The 13,915-nt window shown below is 49.2% G+C and overlaps 1 protein-coding gene and 1 pseudogene across 5 annotated transcripts in view; one reads left to right on the forward strand and one right to left on the reverse strand.

Moving 5' to 3' along the window:
• LOC123776867 (uncharacterized) overlaps window positions 1–12,735 on the forward strand; it is a 29,021-nt gene extending 16,286 nt beyond the window's left edge. For 3 of the 5 annotated variants that reach the window (XR_015721339.1, XR_015721340.1, XM_087854586.1), the window contains 2 exons: window positions 3,922–4,012; window positions 4,269–12,735. Coding sequence is in view for 1 of the 5 variants with exons in the window: in XM_087854586.1 (XP_087710712.1) it covers window positions 3,922–4,012; window positions 4,269–4,282 (105 nt within the window). In the remaining 4 variants the exon portion in view is untranslated. The remainder of the gene's footprint in view (window positions 1–3,921; window positions 4,013–4,268) is intronic. The other 2 variants (XR_015721341.1, XR_015721338.1) reach the window with 2 other exon arrangements.
• A 507-nt stretch (window positions 12,736–13,242) lies between these two features.
• On the reverse strand, window positions 13,243–13,613 carry LOC123777039 (proteasome assembly chaperone 4 pseudogene; annotated as a pseudogene).
• Between the last annotated feature and the right edge of the window lie 302 nt (window positions 13,614–13,915).

The following is a 13,915-nucleotide window of genomic DNA, read 5'->3' on the forward strand; positions in this document are numbered from 1 at the left end:
AAATCAGTTGTGAATGTCAGCGGACACTGGGAACCTCGGTGGGAGCCTCAGGGACCCACGGGAATGCAAGTTAACACACTTGGGAGGGCCACAGAAGCTCTGGTCCCAGCCTCCTGCTGGTGTGACCTTGGGCTTGTGTGCGTGGGACCTTGGGAGGGGGGCCACAAGGCTGGAAGAGAACGTGTACCATCTGTGTTGTAAGGACTTTTTGTACTTCTTACGTCTGCTGCTATTTCAGAGTATTTAAAGGCAAAATGTTCCTTCACTCGCTCTGCCAAGGAGGCCCCGTCATACACCAGTGACTACCTCTAGCCATCTCCCTGCTTTGTTCCCTCTCCTAGGATTCCTTCAATAGCCCAGGGAGCACTTGTAGGGTTGGGGTGAAGGGGAAGGGAGGGGAGCAACAGCTTTTTCAGGCCTGACAAGAAGAGAGCTTTTCCTGTCTTTGCTCTCCATTGCTATTGATTAAGCCTTATTTTGTGTTGGGTTTAGTCTCAACAGATACCTAGGGGCACTGAGAGTCCTTGCAGACCCTTCCTGTATCACTGCCTATCAGAGGATGCAGAGGAGAGGGTCCGGTAGAGGTTGGGGGTCCCAGTGAGAAGAAGGCAGGGGGATGGCATAGAAGGAGTACTGGGAGGGGGCTTCAAATTCTAGCTCTGGTTCACTAGCATGTGTGGGAGGCGGTCAAATCTGGAAGACATCTGCGCTTCCTCCAGGCCCCCCACCCTTCCCCAAGGTCTGCCCAGCATCATCTTCTTTGGGTGCTATTTGAGTCCTTGCCTTGCCTGTGGGGCCAGCCAACGGGTGGCATGTTGGCCCTCAGGCGACATGGCCCTCCTCCTGTCCCTCTAGGATTATGTTGTTGAGAGCCTAGAGTGGCTGTTTGTTAATTTCCATGTAACCAGAGCAGTTAGGATCTGATGGAGGGGAACCTCCATTACCATCAACTTCTTGATGGATGAAGTGAAGAGCAGAGGACAGGAAGGAGAGTGTTATGGTGAGCTGAACACCAGAAGTTGGTCTTTAGGCTTTCTTTGGGGCATGGTGACTGTTCCATGCCTTCTCTTGACCCCTGTCTTCCCATCTGCCTAATGGGCTTGCTAATATCCACTTTGTCTACCTCTTGGGGTCCTTATGATGCCCAGGCTGACATTAGTTACTATCCGTTGCCAAAGGCCACAATATGGAGCCCATGTGTTGGTGGGGGGGATTGACCTTCTTATCTCCTGATTGACTGTCCACTTCATCCCACACAAGTGTGTGTCTTCAGTGGGCTGAGCAGCACTGCCCATCTTTTGACACCCACCCAGGGTGTACTAGCAAGCACCCTGGATAAGAGAGGGGCAGGTTTCAAGAATCAAGCAACATGATTCACTATGCAGCACAGTAATCAATTTTAGGAATCCTCATTCTTGGTCGGTTCAACAATCGTGAGGCCACTGCCTTTCCTTCCCCCTGGTGTGAATTCATCCCTGCACTAGTACATGGTTCCCTGTGCAAGCTATGTCCAGCCAGAATGCTCTCTGTACCCTGGAGAGCCTTAAACTGGAGTCCTGGTATTTATAGGCATGGGACCTGGGTCCTTTCATGAATCTCTGAAGAGCAGGACATGACATTTACTTCTGCCAAATGAGTGCTGACCACATGCTCAGCTCCTCTGGAGTGTTCTCTCAAAACCCTTTTGCCTCAACTGGTACTTCATCTCTCTTCCAGCCTGAACTGAGGCCAGCTGATGCTAAGGAGGTATGGCTGGGCCCTGGACTGCCATGAGGGTTGCCCATGGGATCCTGGGGCAAGCCAGGGCATATATGGGGTTGGTCATGAGCACCGGTGCAGTCATCTGACTGCTCCTTCTAGTGTCCTATCAGGCCTCTTCTCTGGACTAGTTTCTACCCTAGGAGCTATACACAGCTTCTTCATGCTGCCCAACCTTACTGCCATCATGATTATGCTGGGCAACTGTGCCATTTACTCCTCTGAGGACAAGATTCTAGACTCTAAGTTGCAGAGCCCTTCAGTGGGAACACCTGGTCTCCCCTGCCTGCCTGGACATTGGGTGGGCCGGGGGAGGGGTTGTGGGCATCCACAAAAGGTGGGGGTCATCCAGAGTGGAGGGAGAAGCATCTTCACTGCAGGGAATGTGTACAGGAGAAATTCCAGGGACTGTCTCGCCTTATCCTCTTCAGGTAGCAGGGCCTACTGGGTTTGGATGCAGGTGGGAAGAATTGAGTTCCCGTCCCCTGGGCCCAGTCTCCCTGCACAACTCATAGGACAAGTGGGGAGAGGGCAGTGGAGATGCCCGTGATGTGTGAATGCCTATTCATTCCAGAATGGAGCATGGGAATTGAGTACTGTCCACTTTCCTGTGCTGAGTGGCCCTTGGAAAACTGGCCTTCCCTTGGCCCCTCTGGAATGCTCATACCTCCAAGGGGATTCCCTTTAAACCTGCCGAGGCAGACTAGCGTCCTTGTGGATTATTGGGCCAGTGTGAATAAGGCCTGGACTCTGCTGGGTTGGGAATGGTGGCTGTAGTCAGGGACTATTCTCTGTTCTCTGGCGGCAGGGCCCAGCACATTTCAGCACCGTGGGATGGACAGCGCCTTTCAGGGCGAGCGGGTGGCGCCCGGCAGGGACAACTGTCCTCACCTCTTTAACCAGACCTTCTCACGGAAGGAACTGGACGGAGTTTCTGGGGTGGTCCCTGAGCCCACGGGGTTGGGGTGAGGGGCAGGGTGTCCTTGTCCCAGCACTGCGAGGCAGGTGTCACATGACCCAGCGCCACCAATGCGCATTAGCCAGTGCCTGAATTTACGGCATTATGCAAATGCAAGAAGCGGCTCCGCGGGGATGCTGGATCCCTGCCTAGGAAGCCACCCTTTCTAGCAAACCCTGAGACCAGCGACTGGCCCAGAGAGGGCATGAGAATCGCCCCAAGCCACACAGTGTGGCAGGGGAAGGCCAGCGCTAGGTAGGACCTGAAACATGGGGAAAACCTCATTCCAGCTCAAACCTGTGAGAAAAATCACCAAATAAGCAGCCCCGAATTTGCCCTCCTTCTATGGGAGTGTGGACCGTTGGTCTGTGTCATCTCTCCACTAACTGCCTTTGTCACAGCATCATGCAGCTGAGCCAGAACCTCCAAACATGCTCTCAAGGTCCTGGAAGCCTTGTGTACCTTCTTGGACAGTGTTCTGGGGTCTCCTGTTCCCAGAAAGCCAGCCATGAGGCAGCGAGACTGGTTCTCAGGCCACAGCTGTCCTCTCCAGTCCCCATAAGTGGAGAATGTGACTTGAGAGAGTGGTCATTTGCCAGCTAGCAGGAGAACTGGAGCTGTTTGGATCTGATGGGGAGGAAGAAGTGCAGATATCAGCTGTCTGCAAGTGTTCCTTCCCGGGGTAGCAGAGGAATCAGGTGGGGGTGGATGGTACTGAGCCATCAGTAGAGGCCTATGGGCAGCATGGTTCCAGCCTGTTTGTATGAGAGGAAAGGTCCGGAGGAGACCCTGATGCGGGAGAGGGCACTTTTTAAAAGCTATGCTAACTTTTAAGCTTCTTATTTTGAAATACTTTGAAACTTACTGGAGAAGGTGGTACACAGAACTTCAGTAAACCCATCACTCATATTCATCACTCATATTCAGTTAATATTTTGCCAAGTTTCTACTATTCTTTTTTTTTAAGGGTTTTATTTATTTGAGAAAGAGTGAGTGAGAGAGAACAAGTGGGGGCGAGGGGCACAGAGAGAGAGGGAGAAGCAGACTCCCCACTGAGCAGGGAGCCTGACATGGGGCTCGATCCCAGGACCCTGGGACCATGACCCAAGCTGAAGACAGACACTTAACCAACTGAGCCATCCAGGTGCCCCAGATACCTAACAGTTCTAATGACATTTTAATTTTTTTCCTTTTTCTGTTTGAAGCTGAAATTATTAGCAGCTAGTTCCTGGCTAACCCAGAAACACATCTGGAGGCTGCAGGTGGCTGCTGCTTTCTCCAACAACGCACAGCACAGTGAGTACCTGACTGCCCAGCCCAGGCAGGGAGGCGGACTTGGCCGCAGACGGCCCTGAGTTGGAAGGCTGGCTCTGCCACTAAAAGCTGGGTGACTTCAGGGGAGGCATTGAAGCTCTCGGGCTTCACGTTTCTCCTGTATGTGGGATACACCCGCCTTGCAGCCTTCCCTCTGGGAGTTGTCTTGGGCCGCAGGGCTCCCAGGACCTGTGCTCAGGCTGCGTCTCTTCCTGGCCTCTGTCCACGCCCATTACAGGCTGTGTCCCCTGAGCGTCAGCCGCACCATCCCTGAGCTCAAAGCCGAAAGTGGGAGTGGATTTATCAAATCAAATCCTGCTTGGAAAATACAGGTTCGTTCAATGGAGATCCACTCTAGCCAGAGACTTTTCATGGGGTCATTTTAATTAGAATTTCTTCAAATGTTTAGATGAGTTAGGGGATAATTGGCATTTTTAGTACAGGGGATTAGCATTCCATTACTTAGGTACTCTTTGAAGTTTTTCTAATTGTTGGGTAATTTCCTCCATGACATTTTCTGATAGTATTTTTACAGATTCCCCCTGAGCTTTTTGGAAGAGAACAGTGCGATCACCCAGGGAAGGCCAGAGTGAAATGTGACTGGAAATTTTGGCTGGGGAGGAAGTAGGGATTTGGCACATAGTTACTTTGGAAAGGGAACCAAACCTTAGTCTTTAATAAAGAAAACTTTGCCAAACGATATAATCTCTTATGGGGTCTACCTGAATTATGCCAAGAGCCAAATGTTTAAATACAACCATTTGGCAGTTAGTGAATGTCATGTCAAGTTTTCTTTCCACGAGGAATTTGAGCACCTCCATGTGTCTGTGGAGATGAAGGTGAAGGCTTGAGTGACTAAAGCATTTCAAGGAGTGCAGGTCTCTAGCAAACTTCAACAGGTTCTTGCCTCGGAACCGATTCCCTTTTTTCTAGGCCCTTTGAGAGATACACACGCTTTTCTCCTTAGTTCCTCTGACCCCTATTCATTTCTTGGGCTGATATCTCTTAGGAAAGTATCACACCAGAATTTCTCCCAAAAGGGAGAATTTGATGGTAGTGATCAAAAGAGCCAACCAGGGGAATTAAATGGCCCTTCGCCATCTTTTATTTGCTTCATCTCTGATGGCACTATACCTGAGTCTGGGACACGATCATTTATTCCTGTTGGATCAGCTACCGTCCTCTTTACAGGCAAAAACCTCAACTGATATTGACAGAATTCCCAGTGCACCTCCCATCAAGATTCAAATAGATTCCTCCAAACCTTTCTCCAGAATTAATCAATACCCTATAAATAGCAAACACCTTTAAGGGATCAAGCCCATCACAGAAGATGACAAGCCTCAAGGCCTCATTATCCCCTGCACTAGTCCCTGGAACACCCTTATTTCACCTGTGAGAAAACCCCGTGCCTGAGGATGGAGGTTTGTTCAGAACCTCCGAGCAATAAATAGTGTTGCTGTCTCTTGCCCCCCTGTTGTTCCCAAACCCCACATGCTGCTCACATCCATTCCCACGGAAAGCAGACTTTTCATGGTGACTGATGTATGCAGTGCGTTTTCAGCATGCCAGTTGATAAGGAGAGTCAATATCTTTCTGCTTTCACTTGGGAAGAACGGAAATACACCCGGAGAGTAAGGCCCCAGGGTTTCACAGGGTCCTTTTTACTTTTCACAAATCTTAGAAGCTGATTTGGCTGATAGAAGGATTTCTGCAGCCTCTCCTTGGTCACCGTGAGTAGATGATTTGCTTCGCTGTTCCCCTTCTCGATCCTCTTTAAAAGGAAGACAGCGTCCACCTGTTAAAATTTTTGACCTTAAAGGGACATAAAGTCTCCAAAGAAAACTACAAAGTTTGCTCAAATTCGGGTTCAGTACTTAGGGCATCTGATCTGGGAATGAGGACGACATTTGGACCCAGATGAAACCCTCACAACTTCTTAACAATGGCACATTACCTTTGACTCCCCATAGAAATTTACAGAAAACTCTAACAGATGCAGAGTATTCATAGTTTACCGATGGTTCTTATTTAAAGGATGAAAATGGTGCATTTTGTACTGAGTCTGCTATTGCATCTCCTTTTGAAGTCACTGAGTACCTTTCACTACTTCCGCCCAACAGGCCGAATTATCTGCCCTTACTCAAGCCTGTACCATAGCCAAGGGTAAAACCGCCACCATTTATACTGATCACTGGTATGCCTTTGGGGTAGCTCATGACTTTGGAATATTATGGAAACAACAAGATATCATTTTCTCCAATGGGAATAGAATTAAAAAATGGCTCCTATGTCCAAAGAATTTATTAGATGCCATCTTTTTCTGGCTGCTCCAGCTATTATGAAGGTTCCTGGGCATTCCAGATGTGACTCCGTGGGGGCCAAAGTAATCTACCTTCCACCAAAAATGCTGCTGTCAAGGAAGTCAATAGCCAAACCTCGGTCATGGTTCAAAGGGATGGTCTCCCAAATGATAATTTGGAAAGTTGACAAGAAATACCTGACAATTGTCCCAGAGAGGGAAAAATTTAATTGGAAATTCAATAATTATTGGCTCACTAAAAGAGAACTCTGGTTTGGACCAAATAGCAATCTGGGCCTACCAGAAATTCTAAAATTCCCACTACTTGCCACTGTACGTGCATTGAACCATTGGTCTCCTGACAAAATGATAGAATTCATAAACCAGTATTTATGAGGAAAAGTTAGGCCACAGAAAGTTCCCACTTCACTTGTCCCACCTGTCCAGAGTCGAACCCGGCAAAACCTGTTTGCACAAATGGATTTCATACAACTTCTCTTCCCATTATGTTTCATGATATGTTGAATAAAATGTTTTAGTCATGGTTTGTATGTGTTCTCACTGGGCCAAAGCTTCCTCTTGTAGACAGGCCAACGCTTCTTCTGTTGGAAAAGATTATCCCTGTCTGGGGAACCCCTCTCAGACTTTATGGTGATTAGGGAACCTATTTTATCGGTCAGGTGCCTTGACAAGTCGGTGCTACTTGGCCACTTTTACAACATATTTTTGTTTAGTTTTGTTTTAAGTAGGCTCCTTGTCCAGGACGGGGCTTGAACTCACGACCCTGAGATCAAGAGTCACATGCTCTCCTGACTGAGCCAGCCGGGTGCCCCTGCATTTCCATCGTGCATACCATCCTCAATCCTCACAGTTATTTGAACACGCTAAAGGCACTACTAAGACTCAATTGGCAAAATTTGTAAAGCCCCTCCAAATACCCTGGCCAAAAGCCTTGCCATTGGTCCTTCTAAATCTCAGATCTACTGCTTGGAACAGGATGTCCCATACACTTGACCCCTGCCTCCTTTGACCCACTGTTGATCAAGGAGATATATTTCAACATTGTAAAGTCTTAATTGCTTCTATTAAAAATAACCATGCTTTGGGCCGCCTGGTTGGCACAGTCGGGAGAGCATGCAACTCTTGATCTCGGGGTTGTGAGTTTGAGCCCCGTGTTGAGTGTAGGAATTACTTAAAAAAAAAAATTCTGTTTAAAAAAATTAAAAGAAAAGAAAAGCCACCTCCAGAAAGACTCTTCCACTTGCTGGAAGGGCCCTTTTCAGGAACTGCTTACCAACTTTTGTGCCACCAAAGTCCGGGGAACAGACTCATGGATTCACATGACACGCCTAAAAAAAGCACCAAACTTGGACTGGACCCGCACGCCATCTGAGGACCTGACAGTAAAGATTTCCAGGAATTGAAGCCGACGACACAGCTTTGCCAAGATGTCCAGACTAGGCCTGTATACCTTTTTCTCACTGTTGCTTCTCCTGCCTCTTCTGTGGCAAGAAAATGCCCTCATCCACGTTTCCCAAACTTTCACGAAACAGGGCACCCTCTTCTGTGACTATGGCCTTTTGGACACAGTCTCATCATGATCCTGTGACAAAGGAATTTTTCACTTGCTTTTTTTGAAGGGTTAGAAAGTTCCGAATTCACAAACGTCTTCTTTCATCTGAACTATTATCTCACTCTGGATTCTTATTCAAATTCATGGTTTCTGAATTTACATCTTTACAGACTGTTTTATTGAAAATATGTTTGGTTCTAAACAGTTATTTTGAGATAACAATAGTGTTTTAAAACGTCCTTGAAGTTTTGCTGTTTTGCAAGAAGTTCCTTAAATGTCGCTCCATGTTTATACCTGCCCCGAATCTTCCCAGGCGCACCTGGTTAGTTCTTTCAGTTCAGCACATTCACTGGTCACTGCCGTCGGGGCTGCTTTAGGCAGAGACCGCAGGAGGCATATGGGGCGCCAGGTCTGCTCTCCCGGGACGGACCTGCCCCCCTCAGTCTGAATAAGTGCCAGTGAATGTGTCCATGCGTTGCTTCCAGCCCGAGAGTCCTGGTACAGAACCCTGATACAATTTGGAACTGTTATGTGACTTCTTCCATTATGCATAATTGTTTTAAGTTTTGTATTTTGTTGCCTGTCACACTGTAAAAAAAACCAACAATGTACCCAATAAGGGGATGCTGGCTCAGTGCTTCAAGATGACCTCTGACACCGCCAACCTTGAGAAGATACGGAGTTTAGATGGGAAGTACCTGGGAGTTCTCCCTCCTGATCTTCCCTGTTACTCAAATGTGGCCTTAAGTGGCTGGACACTTTCCCTCTGATGTAGGACATGACGACCAGGAGAGGTCCTTCCTGGTGCTGAGGGACAAACCACTAAGTATGGAGAACCTTACTCTCGATCAGTGATGCTTTCAAAGAAAGATCTTGATCAAAAGGGGAAAACGTGAAAATTAATAAAAGGAAACCTTGTTTAGAATGCAGTGGCGAGGGGCACCTGGGTGGCTCAGTTGGTTCAGCGTCTGCCTTCGGCTCGGGTCATGATCTCCAGGTCCTGGGATCGAGTCCCACATCAGGCTCCCTGCTCAGTGGGGAGCCTGCTTCTCCCTCTCCCTCTGCTGCTTCCCTTGCTTGTGCTCTCTTTCCCAAATAAATAAATAAACTTTTAAAAAATAAAAAAGTAATAAAAAAGAAAGAAATGACTTAAAGGTAGAATTGCCAAGCAAAAAAGAGCTGAACTTAAAGATTCTCAGCTTACACATACTGCAAAAAATGACACAGTAGTGGGTTGACCAAGTAACCATCAGAGCAGGAGATTAACAGAAGCCAGGCACTCTTCTTCAAAATACGATGGGACAGTGGGAGGATGGGCCCAAATGCGATTCAGAGGTCAGCAGGCTGCCATGCCCACCACGGGCCCAGAGTACACGCCCGTAGACGGAGCAGTTTTCAAAGGGTGGGACTGCCTCCCTAGTTCAGGGGGGCCGGGATGCTCCCAGCCAGTGCCTCAGGGTGTCCTCCTACCCCACAGAGAGCCTCGGGCAGAGCATCAGCCAAAGGGGATATTCTTCAGTCTGAAAGTTTAATGTTTGCCCTGTTAGATTTTGGACTTTCTTGGGACCTGTTACTCCTTCTTTCCTATTTTTCCCTTTTGGGAGTGCATCAGCTCTGCCTTCTTTGGCCTTTGCCAGTCTCTTTCCCTTACAGTGGTCCTGATTTTAATCTTCGATATTCTTCCAAATCTTACCCCATACATGCGCTTCTCGCCTAGATGCTGGCGTGGTGGAGAAGCGCGGCCTTGTCACTAATGTGGAGGTAATAAGTGCCTGAGATTTGTGTTTCTTTCAGAGCAGTGCAACCCTAAATCTCCTTCGCCTATTGAGAAAAAAGTCAGTTCAGCTGATACCGCAGAAAGCTGAGATAGCGTCCATACGCAAGGTCCATCTCTTCCTGTTAGGTCTGCAATTGATGGTGAGTGATAGGGCCTGAGAGCTTTCCCTGCCAGCGTCCCTACTCCATTCTGTTTTTTTTAAAGATTGTATTTATTTGAGAGAGAGAGAGAGGAAGCACAAGCGGGCGGAGGGGCAGAGGGAAAGGGAGAAGCAGGCTCCCCACCGAGCAGGGAGCCTGATGCACGGCTCGATCCTAGGACCCTGGGATCATGAACTGGGCCGAAGGCAGATGCTTAACTGACTGAGCCAGCCAGCTTCTTTGAACCAATTCTGTCTTAGTCCACTTGGGCTGCTGTCACAAAAATACCAGAGACTGGGTGGCTTAAACAACCAATGTTTATTTATCTCTCACCGTTCTGGAGGCTGGGAAGTCCGCCATCAAGGCGCAAAAGGATATAGCGTCTGGTGAGAACCCGCTTCCTGTGTCACAGGCCGCCATCTTGCCACTGTGTCCTCACATGGTGGAAGGTGGGCAAGAGAGCTCTCTGTCTGGGGTCTCTTTTACAAAGCCCAGTCCTATTCATGAGGGCTGCATCCTCATGACCTTATCACCTCCCAAAGCCCTACCTCCCGATACCATCACATTGAGTGGTAGGATTTCAGCATATGAATTTGGTTGGGGGGGGCACAAACCTCTTTGTTTCTTTGCTCGCTAGCACTTGGTATTGGCAGTCTTTTTAATTTTAGCCATTCTACGTGGTGTGTGGTGGTATCATTTCTATCTGGTATTATTCACCTTTGGCCTGAGTAACTTTCTGGTACATATCGGCTAGTGAAGAATTCTCATGGTTTTTGTTTGTCTGGAGTCTTTATTTTGTCTTTAGTTTTAAGAGAGGGGGGAAGGCAATTTGGGGTCTCCGTTCCTCCTACCTGCTCCTCACTGAGCAGAGTTCCTGTGCATCTCCGCCACATGGCTAAGACGTTTGTGCAGAGCCCCAGACAGACTCCCCGTCCCACAGGGGACCCTGGGAGCCTTCTTGGAGAATCTGACTGGGAAGTCCTGATTCCTTTGACCTCTGTTTGTCCTAGGGAATAAAAGGTGGGATCTCTGTGGATTTGCAAGTGGGAGAGGGTGTGAAAAAAGAAAAGTGTTGGGTTTGGGTGGTAGGGTGAGTGTGTTCGTGAAACAACGGTGACTTCTTTTGTCTGTGCCTTCCCCACAGCTCTGGGACTGGGGACAGTGCAATTATTCTTTATCCCTTTTGCGGTTTGGAAGTTCTCCTTGAAGTCTAATTGTAAGTGAGACTGTTATTGTCTAGAAATTGGGAAAGAATATCACTTCACTGCTATAAAATAACATGCAGAGTCAGAAACCGATTACTCCACTCCACCCGAACCTCAGGCCTCCTTAATTTGATACCCGCCAGCAACCCCACTCACTTTAACATCTGAACTACCTAGATACCAGAGGAGAGATAGAAGTGTTAGGGCTGTAGCAAGAAGCTGAGATTTGAGGGGCACCTGGGTGGCTCAGTCGGTTAGGCATCTGCCTTCTAGTTAGTAGGGTTATGATCCCAGGGTCCTGGGATCAAGCCCCGCATCAGGCTCCTTGCTCAGCAGGGAGCCTACATCTCCCTCTCCCTCTGCCTGCTGCTCCTGCTGCTTGTGCTCTTTTTTTGTCAATTAAATAAATAAAATCTTAAAAAAAAAAAAAGCAAGCTGAGATTTGAAGGCAGTAGAGAGCCCAACCTTATGAACCTCCCGCCTCTGATAACCGGAACATGTGGCTCAAGTTGAGTGATCAGATCCCTTGGTCCACCCCATCATGGCACCGAGGAAGATGTAGGGAAGTGGCTCAGGCCCTAGTTAGTAACCCCATACTCCCCAAGTACTGTTAAACTTTTTATCAGCTAATGTGGGTGTCCAGCTTGCTGCTGGATCCCCACCCCTTGGGAATGCCAGGAAGCGTTGGGCGATAAGCATCAGGGAGTTGGCCCTGGACTGCCAGTTGCAGTTGGAGCCCTCTGCTGATACGGGTCTTGCTTTCGTGGAGGAGACACTCCTGCCCATCCTGTCGCCGGCTTCAGCACCGCGCCCTCCACGAGCTCTTTCCTGCCACTTAGCGATGTCCGGATGTCCGAGGTACGGGCCAACGCCTGGGTTTATCCTCCCCTGCTCAGTGAGACAGCCTTGGCTCTGACACGGAGTGGGGTGGGGTTTACTCGTGTCCAGCTTGAGCTCGGCTGCACCAGGCCAATCTGGACCTGGAGCGCCCTCTGGCGGTGCTGGGCGGTGGGCCTGGACGCCCACAAGCTGCGCCAGGCTTTGGGCTTGGTCCCCGGAAGGCGCTGGACAGCGCCTGCCCGGTGGCGGAGCTCTGAAAATCATTCTGCCTTGATTATTGCCTCTCGTCTCTCCAGGTCCGGCTCAGGGAGGCACGACACAGCCTTAGACAGCTGCTAGGATGGCTTTGGCGGGGGGGGGGGGCTCTCCAAGGAGAACCAGGGTGCTGCTAAGGGTGGCTACATCAGTGTGGACATGCCATTGCTGGGTCTGGAGTCATACCTGTCGTTTTTCTCTGAGCTCGCCACTGCCAAGAAGATCCCTACTGGCTTACTTAGCCTTTTGATGTTTCCCAACCTCATCACCACCGCTGAGCCACCTCCTTTCTTGGACATTGGAACAGGAGGGGTGCAGCTGTTTCGGGCCACTGGGTGTCTCCCAGAGTAGAGGAAAGGCTGTTTTTACTGTGTGGAATGTGCGTGGGAGGAATTCCAGAAACTTCTTCTTTTCACTGATGTCACCATCTCTGGACCCAAAGGTAGAGTAATCAGCATGGTTTGGATGTGGATGAGGTGGGGTTGAGCCCTGAAAATTGTGGAGACTCTCCATGACCTCAGCCTCCAAACACAACTGCTCTGGAGTGGGCAGTGGTGATGTTCACAGTCAGAAAATTTCTACTGGGTGCCAGACAGGGCGCAGGATTCAAGTGTGGCATCACTGACCTTCTCTGGCCTTCCCAGGTAAGCGTGGACCTTCTGGGACGGTTCTGGGGTGGTCACAACTGTCGGAGAATACAGGGAATGCTGCTGATTATTGGGTCAGTGTGAACATGTCTTAGATTTCAGGCCGGTCCTTGTTTACCCAGGGGAGGTCGGGATATATGCCACTTCAGCACTAAGGACTGGACAGCTTCCTCGGGACAGTTTGGCAAAGCCAAAGCAGGGATGGATGGTGGCTTACACCCACCGAGTGTGGCCCATAGAGGCTGACGACAGAACCCTTTTCGAGGGGCCTGAGATTTGGGACCCCAGCCTTGAGGGACTTGGGGCCTGACACCTGCACTCATAGGGCTGGGACCTGAGCTCCAGGAGTTACAGACTTTGGGTATCAAATAACCCCCTGTAGTGCTTCAAATTACAAACTTTAAAAAAAAAAATCAGTCCATTGATTTATGTATATTCTACATAAGTTACAAGTCCTCCCTTCTGCCATTCTGCTAGAACTTTTCCAGAAAAGCCTCCATTTCTTCCTTGATCCTGTTTTCTACCAGTAGTGGGAAGTTACTGTCTGTGTTTTGAAGGTTATAGCTGACAAATACCTGTTTGTAGGTCTTCCTGGCTAAGCGCTAGGCAAGGCCAGTGGAGACTGTGTCAGAAGTGTCTTCGAGGAGGGACATAGACACGGGGATGGAATCGTAGCGGTTGCACATGGCCACCGCGAGGTTGTGCAGGTGCGGCGTGGCCCCCACCCACAGGAAGAGCAAGTCCATCAGCTGCATGACATGGAAGTGGACAAGCTGCTCCCCCAGCCTCCCAGGAAGTTGTGTAGAAAGACGTCCCTGCCCGCGGCAGCCTGCGGCCCCTCCATGCCATCCAGCGGGCCCCTGGCCCACAAGCATCAAGACTCTGGCTCCTCTCAAATTACATACATTTTTGCACATGGTCTTTTCTCTGCTTCTCAATAGCTCAGGAAAGCAGGCCTGCACATCCACACTAATAGGTGAGAGACCTCAGAGAGGGTAGAAGTCACCCAGGGAGGGGTTTGAGCCAAGACTCGAACAATTGCCTTGTTCCTAGCAGATTTATCCACAAAAACAATGACAATCGTGTGGAGCCCCTATAGAAGTGGGATCCTGAGGGCTGATGGGCTCAACACAAGAGAGGAGGGAC

The sequence above is a fragment of the Ursus americanus genome, chromosome 23 (assembly GCF_024610735.1).
Source record: "Ursus americanus isolate L20-20 chromosome 23, mUrsAme1.1.p, whole genome shotgun sequence".
NCBI lineage: Eukaryota > Metazoa > Chordata > Mammalia > Carnivora > Ursidae > Ursus > Ursus americanus.